The 9580-nt window shown below is 46.6% G+C and overlaps 1 protein-coding gene across 2 annotated transcripts in view; it reads left to right on the top strand.

The window, feature by feature from the left end:
* Positions 1-2602: 2602 nt before the first annotated feature.
* The window catches only part of SCMH1 (sex comb on midleg homolog 1 (Drosophila)), a 56267-nt gene continuing 49289 nt past the window's right edge, over positions 2603-9580 (top strand). The window contains exons 1-4 of one of the 2 annotated variants that reach the window (XM_009322227.1): positions 2643-2685; positions 2818-2934; positions 6037-6121; positions 9087-9155. In XM_009322227.1, coding sequence (XP_009320502.1) covers positions 6097-6121; positions 9087-9155 — 94 coding nt within the window. In that variant the 5' untranslated portion in view covers positions 2643-2685; positions 2818-2934; positions 6037-6096. Of the gene's footprint in view, positions 2686-2817; positions 2935-6036; positions 6122-9086; positions 9156-9580 lie in introns of both variants that reach the window. The other variant, XM_009322226.1, reaches the window with a different exon arrangement.

Below are 9580 nucleotides of genomic sequence, written 5' to 3'. Positions count from 1 at the left end.
TCCTTCAGGTCCCATGTAAGCATTTGCTTGTCATTTTGTTTTAGGACTCCTTGTCGGTTGTGGCTGGCTCCGAGGAGGTTGGTGTTCAGAGTGGTGCTGTGAGCTGTCTGCTGGTTGTTGGCTTCTACCCAGAAGAGGGGGTCAGTCAGCTGGCTCACCAGAGCACACTTTCAGGGGGAAAACCATGATTTTAGACCAGCAAAAGTTATGGTGTCCACAGGTCAGGCAGAAATCTGAGGATCTAAGTCCTGTGTGAAAACCAAAAGAGGTAAGAGGTGTTTCAAATCACATGCTGGCAGTCCTCTAATTTCTCAAGTAGGCTAAAAGTGCCTTTCTTTCTCCACCATAGAAATAAAAAATGGCAAAAAAAGATGTTAAATGAGCAGGCTGAGGTGGTTATATGCATCTGCTCATCATGTTTCTGTGCCTGGTTTTCTGATTGGGTCGGGATGCAACTGGATGCTCCTGCGTAACCCGTGGTGCACGTGTGGGCTTCCAGAATGGTGCGGAAACAGGACCCGGCACAGCCTGAGCCTCCAGCTGGGAAGCTGGAATGGCAGCACTGACATTTCATCACCCTTGATGGGCAGGAACGGATAATGCTGCCTTCACATTTCCCAAGTGAATTTGTAAGGGATAGCTCTTTATTATTGGAAACATTAATAGTGTTTGATGGAAAGATACCCGTGAAGAAAAAACTCAGTTGAAGCAGAGGTTATGTGGAAGGGATTTTTACTAGCTGGACTGGTCGTGGTGCTCAAGACCCATGCTTTTGTGGGGAAGAAAATCAATGACTGCAGGCATTTTGCATTATGAGAAACCATCAGGATTCTCCTGTTGCTGTCCCATGGGATTTCCAAGAATCGTCATTCTCACAGTCCTCTGGCAATATGCAGGGTTTTCTTTTTTTTCCACAATCCTAGTCTGTGGGGTATGTATCCGACCTAATAAAACCATTTTTCAGCTTCGCTGTTGGTAGTTTTCTTCCTTTTCTTTCTGAAAACATCTTGCCTGCTGGCAACTGCATTGTCCAAAGAGGTTTGAAGCTTGGCACACTGTCAACAAAATTTCAGTTACCCATTCAATCAAACATGGTAGCGCTGTGAACTGACTTGGCCTCCATCCCAAGGTTCACCATAATCTTCCTCGTATAATAGGAAGTCCAAACAACCCCAGGAAATAATTCAGATGCGAGTGGTGCCTTTAGTGGAATAAAGAAGTGCCTAGAAGAGACATTAAGAACCTCAGCTTTAACTCTTTTCATAATTATGCACTCCGAAGGAGTGGAGGCTTTGTAGATAAAGAGATTACATGCATCTTATGAGGTCTGTACAGCTGTGACAGTATCTTCCACCCACATTTTCTCACTTCTTGTCTTACTGACATTGCAGTTGCAACATTTAGTGGAAGAATATTGCAGAGCAGGCTGCCCTATAACCCTGAAGGTCCCTTCCAATCTGGCACAGGTAAATTGAATCATTCTCCCCTTAGGGATGATAAGGATGAGCTTTTGGAAGAGCCTGTTGGTAAGAGCAGTGGGGGAGAGAACTTAATTAGATTAAGATGCATTTTGGCGATGTTTGTGCTGAGGGTTGTGCGGTGTGGCTGTCGGAGGGAGCAGCAGTCTGAGCTGGGGATGCCCTGGGATGCTCTTCCCAGCCCTGGCTGCCTCTGTGCTGCCTTTATTTTTTGAACAAGAAAAGGGAAAATGCATCTGAGGTGTAAATCTCAGTGTAAACCAATGCAGGGGGTCACTGGGGTGCTAACAAACCCACGTCTCAAGCTGGTGTCCTGCCTCTGGCCACAACCCAGTGCCAGCAGCCTGGCAGGAAGGCAAGTGCTCGGCTTTTCCTTGCCAAAATGCAGCAGCTAATGCGGTGATGTGGTGGGCAGGATTTGGCTAGTCTCCCCACCTTTCAGTCAGCTTTTGCTTGAGGTGTGAGTAACAATGGCCTGTGCATTTCATACTTTGATACGGTTATAAGTACTGTTTTGCTTTTGAATGTCTTTGTCCTTTTTTAGTGTTACTTGTTTACTTGTTTTGATAACATCCTCCTTGAGAAAGCTGCATGTCTGTTAGTTTCCAATAAACAAAATTTCCCTCTCCCTGGTATATACATGGGATTTTTTAGTATTATAGGTTTGCCCTGCTGCACTGTGGAAGGGATAATTTGGAGACCCCAGTTCACTCCCTTCATGCTATTCATTATTTTATATGCCTCTCCTGTGGTCTCTCTCCTTTTTATTACTAATCAGTTCTAGTCTTTTAAATCCTTCTTTGTGTGATAGTTTCATTTTACAAAAGCTGAACTAGTTTATATCAACTCAGTTGATGTGATCTTACTCATATCAAAGGTGTTTAGCAGCTGCGGTCCCGTGTACTCATTGCAAGCTGAACTTAATTGTGTCAAGTTCTGCACTGCTTTGCTATGGCAAGAGGGAATGTTTGTTGCAGCTGTCTTTAAATTTAAATTTGGATGTTTTAAATGAATTAAATATGAACATGAATAATGCAACTGGTAACCTAGCCTTTCTGCAATTAAATGCAAACTTTTTCATTTTGTCTCTATGCTTTCAGGTTTTGATATGCCGCAGTATTTGTACTGACTTTGCTGTCTTGTAGGAATGATGGGGAACTAGAGCCCATGACAGTTCAGTGGAGCCGTTGGCAGTTTTGATATCTCGGTGAGTGGAAGTTGTTTGAAACTGTGGGAAAGGCACTTTATCTGCTACAAAAGGCAGCAAATCAGTTGGCCTTTTTAGATTTTAAGGTAGCAAACTGCTGAAATGAATTTGCACATTGATCTGTCCTTTCAGGGTATAGATTCTGGAAACCAACACCACGTAAAACTGTGGTCTGTGCTTGCAAGATTATCTTGATATCCACAAGCATGAGAAATGCAGCTTTTGAAAAAGAGGACAGTTTTAACTCTGGTATGCAGCTTTGTACAACTGTCAGGTTCTGGAGATGGAGTATTGCAGCATGTGCTGGGCTATGTAAATCTTGAATGCTTTATTTGATGCAAAAGTAAGATTGTCTCCTTCGTGTCATTGACCCAGCTGACAAGTTCTCATCAGAGGCATGTTTGTGTCTAAGGTCATTCAGGAAGATCTATCTGTGTGGATTGCCCATTTTTCCCCCTTGGATACCAAACTGTAGCCTCTGCTATTTATTACTTTAAGATTTTTTTTTTTAGTCTTCAGTCCCCGAACAGTGTAAAGACCACATACATCCATGTTTCTCCCTGTCCTGCAGTGCCTGTTAGCTTGCTTGTTCTGCCGTTCACTTTCTTCTCTCTAGACTGAAGTCTAGAGAGAAGACGACCCAGTCTTCTTCACTGGGGTGTTTCAGGCTTGCTAAAGCCTATAGGGCAATTCCGCTTGCCTTCCAATCAGTTGTCAGTGAAATAAAATCATAGGGTATTTCAGGTTGGAAGGAACTTTTGGAGGTTGTCTGGTCCAGCCCCCCCAGCCGCACACAGAGCTGGCTTTGAGGTCAGACTCAACTTCAAGGTTAGATCAGGCTGCTCAGGGTGGTAGCTGGTGACGCTTGGAGTATCTCCAAGGATGGACATTTTACAGCTTCTCTGGGCAGCTACAGAATGAAATTGCAGCCAGTGGGAATTACCAGTTCCCAAGCCCTGTGTTAGTAAAACCCACTTTATACCAGTTTCAGGAGGGCTGGGGTACACGGGCTATGTCTCCATGGCTAAAGAAGAGCAGGCAGGGACGGGCCCCTGTCCCTGGATGTAGTGAGGCTGGTGGTTCATATCTGCGCTGCGCAGGGCTAGCTGCTGCCGGGGCAGGCAGGCTGAAGCTGTGCATCATGAAGTTTGACTCTGGCTCTTCTCTGGGCGTTAACATGGCCCTGAAGCACAGTCATTATTTAGCTTTTTTTTTTTTTTTTTCATTTTTGAGTTATGATTTTGCAGGATGAAACCACATGTTGCTGTCCTGTGGTGTGAGACCGTACAGGGGAGCTGGATGGTGCAAAGCCGCGGTGGAGGACTGTGAAGGGTGGCAGGAGTCAGGCTGGGGCCATCTCATTTGGACAGTTTGTTGGAAGCATATTTTGGAGCGCGCTGTCTCCAGGCTGGCACCCACATGGCTCTCAGCAGAGTGGGAGTCCCCATGCAGCCTAAGTCTTCTCCTCTGGGGAAGAGTCACTTTTTTTTTTTTTTAAATAGGCGCAACATTTACAATGTCTCATTCTCTTCCACGACATGAGATCTTGCTGGGAGCCCACTACAGTGTTGGCTGCAGGACACCAGCAGTCATCTGTGTGCTTTACAAGTAGTTAGGGTTAATCCCATTGCCGTCAGCGCGAGGATGGAGGGTGCAGTAGTTTCACCTCTCCTCCTGAGCTGCAGCCTTCCACAAATCGTACCTGAGCATCTCATACATGGTCATGAATTTTTCCTCGAAATACGTCTGCGGGGAAGGGTTACACATCCCTGCCAGGTAGGGCTCTGAAGTGCTCAGGCTGAAGCAGCTTTTCAAAAGCCGTCTGAGTGGCACAGGAGCACCCGTCCCGTGCCAGACGCCTGAGATTTATGATTAGCATTTAGGTACTTCAGACAGTCCCGCATCCGGGGGAGCCGAGCAGACAGCAGAGGTGCAGAGCCAGAGATGGTGAATGCTTGTCTAGTGCCTTTATACAACACCTTCAGCCTGGGTTTTATGGCTGGGGGACTTTTCCTACCATGACTGCTAGCTTTTAATAAAAATGACTGAAGAAAATTATGAAAAGAAGCATTAAAAGTTGTAAATAAGCTTTCGCGTGTAGATTACCTTCCACTATTGAAAGGAAAAGAAACTTTACTCCTTTCACAAGTATGCACAAACACACACGCTATTTATGAGAGAGGCAATAAGAGACTACTGTGTACCTTTTGATTTGGATTAAAAAACAACTAGGGTTTTTTTTCCTTTAGTATTTAATATTCCTTTAGTATTTTCCTTCTCAGAGTATTGCTCAATGTTGCAAGCACTGCATGTAAAGGCTGTAGTTTGTCGTGCTTTTATAGAAGATTAAACTCTTCATTTCTCTTAGGTTTGGAAAAAGCCTGGTTTTCAAAATCAAAACTTCTTGCCAAGTTGGATCTGTAAATAACCCTTTAAGCAGAAACTCAGCGTTGTGTCCTGGGACGGCTTCCTCTTACGTCCTCCAGCCTGCCTGCCCCACTGTGAACAAAATGGAGTTATATTGACACAATTAATCTTTCATTAGTTAGTGTAGTGTCAAAACATGCTTTTACTAGCTTTCCTAAGGGCTTGTTTGCAGCTCAGCCATTCATTTAGATATTTTCTGTCAGGGCTTGGCAAGGCTCAGTGCATACAGGAGGCACTGCCCTGCGAGACCGGCCGTGTAGGAGCACCGGTCTCCGTGTACGGGTCCGGCATGCATCTCCCAAGAGCTCTGATTTTCAGTAACGTTTGCTTATAACAAGAATGCAAATGCTTTTTCTTTCTGGGGACAGTCCAGCCAGTTTTCCTCCAACCAGGAAAAAAAAGTGCAGCGCAACTTGGACATTCGTTGCAGTACTAATAGCAAAAATATTTCCTGGGTCATTGTCCAATTTCTCATCCTTATTACCCAGAACTGCTGCGAGCAATTTGAATTGCAAGTGGCAAGCTGGGGATTGCGGTGCTGCTTTGCCAGAGTTAATGTTATGTTTCCATGTGTTTTCTTTCATAAATTTCAGCTCTGCCTCCCTTTGTTAGTGAGCAAGAGCAGCCCCCCTCTTCCACGCACACACTCGGGACGCACTGTAGAGTTAGCACAGAGACTGGCATATGCTCCTCTTGCTTATTTATGCCGTCCCCGCTGCCGTAAATTTGAAGTTGTCCACATATTGGAGAAAGACTTGTAGTTTCAGGGATGTTGAGATGAATTGTCTGTGTTCAGTAGATGTTCTGTGCAACCCAGGGTGAAAGAGCATCTATTTTCTACCCGCTGTGTGATTAGTTAATGTTGCAGATGACTGTGTGCTCCAGAATGGGGGAATTTTCTCATGTTTATTTCTTTTGTCCTAGACATCTTCAGTTATCTAAAAGCAAGCCAGTCCCAGGATAAGGACAGCAGCAGGTGATATAATGCGGAAACCAGGCCCTCAGAAAGGTGAGCAGTGATGCTTGGCATGGCCAAAGGCCCAGTAGCGAGCTGGTGCGGACCGAAGGACCAAGCGCAGCGCATTGGGAGGCTGACGATGGGGTGGGAGTCTGGGGGACACGCTGGTTGCATGCTCAAAACAGAGCATTCATTTCTCTGGCAGCATGCAGAGAAGGCTTCATCAATCCACCCCCAAGATGGGCAGAGGAAGAGTCCCTTGCTGGGTGCACCCCTGCAGCTTGTGGGGCACAGTGTCAGGTGGTGAGGGTGCTCTGCGGAGCCCGCGGCACGCACCATCTGCTAGTGCTCCCAGCGTGAGGCAAACTGCTTCTCTGCTGGCACAAGCCTCCCCCTTCTAATGAGGCGTGAAACCAAAGACCAGCCTACCTTGTGGAGATGAAATCTGTTACGGACACTTACCTCTCACCGCCTGAGTCTCTTGTCCTGTTACACGCAGCGGCATCCGTGGTGCTCAGGGCGACCACACGCATGCTACCCATGTCCTGCTTGCCCCAGCAAAAAGGGTGAAGTCAAGCAGGCTGCCTGCAGCCGAGCTGCTCAGACGACTTGCACTTAACAAAAATATTGATTTCCTTTAGTGTTGTGCCATGCATGTGTGTTAGACTGGAGTGATCTCATCACATGCGCTTCGGAGGATGGGGGAAGGGAGAAGCGTAGAGGATGGAACATCCTCCGCAGTTCTTTGTTCACATCTGCTACACGCTCACAAGGTTTATTGCAGGAGATTTCTATGCTTGATTTCTCTCCTCCCTTTATTTTTTTTAAACGTCTCCTTTGCCTCGCTGGTGGTTCATCTTACAGAAGCATTATCCTCTTCCTAACACTGCTTGTCCTTTAATGAAGTGAAAATAAATGAAGGAAAGCAGTGAATGGGGAGAGCCTGCTGCGAGGCAGCTGGAGGGCTTGGTAATAAAAGAGGCAGGTTGATTAGTCAGCAGCGTGGCCGTGGATGGGGCTGGCTGAATTTAGCCTCGCACACAGCTTGTCCTCTCTGCCTCGTGGAGCAGGGAGCCTCCAGCCAGCGTGGCTGTGTGACCTGTGCTGTGAATGCCGTGCCGTAGGTTGCAGAAGCAACACCTGCATCGTGCACACGTGGGTTTCTGTCCTACTTACCTGCTTTTTTAATGATGCACTGAACTTTTTCTTTATTTGCCTGCAGAAATTCTTGTGTTTCTTTCCCTCTCTGCTGCTTTTGCAGCCTGCTTAATGAGGATTTTTGCATGTTAAAGGTTAAGAATGAAATGTAACTTCACCTGCAGAGTATGGCGAGAGGCTACTTTGAGTGCAAGGATGCTATTAGAGCTATTCTGCAACGCTGAGAGGAGCGTTACCCACCCTGGGGGGCTTTTTTGCTTCTGACTTAAATACTTTTGTGTCCTTTCTTCTTGCTTTCTTAAGGAGATGGCAGAACACTGTCCTTCATGGGAATACATTTATAGGAAGGGTGCCCTTCCAGCTTTTTCATTCATTTGTGTCTCTCCAAGGAGGCTCTTTGTCTGGTTCATGTCTAGTGATGCTGTGGCCACACTCCATATGTCCCTTATGTTCATTTAAGGGATAAAACCTACATGCAGTCCTCCTGTCCATTATATTGAAGAGAACATGTCAGGAAGAGAAGATTGCAAAAATAATGGTCCAAAAGCAATTTCAGACATCTTAGGACCCACCAGGCCACTCTAGCAGCAGCTCATGGCCTGCCTCTTTCAGCCACTTGTCAGGAGATTTCAAAACTTTTCCTGTTTTCTTTTTTGTTTCTTTCACAAGGAACTGCTTTTTGCGGAGGTAGGGTGCGTTTCGTAGAGCACTACCAAATTGTTGTTTATAATAGCCCTAAAAATCCTTTGTAAAATAAATGAGCTGGACTGCAGCAGCGCTCCCAGGGTGCGCCGGTCAGGCAGCAGTGGCTGGAGGGGCTCGCTCAGGGCGGGCTCTGCAGTGGCATGCTGATCTGGCATCCCTCCGTCGGGCTGGAGGCTGCCTGAGGCAGGGATGGGCATCCCCCGCTTCTTGCTCTATCACTTTCCAGAGCTGTCTTGGGAACGTTATTTTTTCGCAACTCTGAGGCCCAAAGCTGTCGTGAGCAAAGACAACTCAGATGAGATGTTCTTCAGAGCTGGTGCTACTTTGCTGTGCTCTCCTATGAGCTGCGCAGGACGTGTGGTGGTAACCCGGTGTTGTGCGTGGAAAGGGCAGTTGTGCAGACTTTGGGAGAAGTCCTCTCCCCATCACCAGAGAGGGTCGAGGCTGTTTGTGTGAGTAAGGCTGGCTGCAGTAGCCTGGAGTTGATAAACAAGGAGTGATTCAGGCTTCACTTCTCAGCATACAAGATCCACGTGAGCCATTTTTAGTGGCTTTCGCATTTGTTCCTCTCAAGCCCTGCCACCTCTTCACGTAGTTAAAATGATGAAGTTTGCTGCTTTTTACGTGTCATGGTTTAACCTCAGTCGGCCACCCAGCCGCTCGCTCACTCTCCCCCATCCTGGTGTGATGGGGGAGATCGGAAGAGTAAAAGTGAGAAAACTTGTGGATTGAGATAAGAACAGTTTAATAATTGAAAGAAAATAAAATAGTAATAATAATAATAATAATAAAAGAATATACAAAGCAAGTGATACATAATGCAATTGCTCACCACCCGCCGACTGATGCCCAGCCAGTCCCGTTATTGCTTGCCATTGTGGGAGAACACTAGTTGGTGAGGACTAGGCAGAGACTAAGATGCAAATGCAGATACCTCGTGTTAGGTCTTCTCCTGAGCTGTGTGGAGGAAGGGAGCACGCCCCATAGATTTAAACAAATCATCCATGTTACCTGCGGTCATGACAGGGGAGGACAGGGAGGTCACTCCTCTCCTCTGAGGTGCCTGCAAAGCAGGTGACATGAGCAGATAATGTTGAAGAGTGCATTAGCTGGTCTTCCTTCACTGACACAAATGCTTTATTTCTTGTCTCAGCCATAGACTGGAAAGATGGTAAGAAGCACAAGTACAGCCGCCCGTCAGAGTCTCCCTCCCAGTACCAAGGTAAGAGAGCTCCTGTCTCCCTTCTCCCATTTGTTTGTTTTTTTTTTCCCTAAAAGCTTTTTGAGTTGCTTGGATGTGTGAAACTGCGGCATGTCAAATCAGTTTACAGATAAAAACTGCTTTTGGACAGTCCTCATGTGTTTAATTCTGACCACAGTCAAAAATGACTGAGAAGACACCACGATAAGCACACAGCTGAGCTGGCTCATTTTTAAATCAGGCAGGATTGAGCAGATCTGTTTCTTACTGCCCAGCCGCTAGTGCCGAGGGCCGACTGCCCACATTTTCACATGCGTCCTGGGCATAAGGAGCCTCTTACTCCTCCACGAGCTCCTCTTCCACGTTCACAGCAGTGGCTAGCCCAGTTCTCGTCGCTGTAGGAGAGAGATGGTGCGACCCATGCTCCTTCTTCCCCAGCAGCAGGA

This window comes from Pygoscelis adeliae, unplaced genomic scaffold (assembly GCF_000699105.1).
Source record: "Pygoscelis adeliae isolate BGI_AS28 unplaced genomic scaffold, ASM69910v1 Scaffold513, whole genome shotgun sequence".
In the NCBI taxonomy this organism is placed as follows: Eukaryota; Metazoa; Chordata; class Aves; order Sphenisciformes; family Spheniscidae; genus Pygoscelis; species Pygoscelis adeliae.
This window is presented reverse-complemented; position numbering and strand designations above follow the sequence as displayed.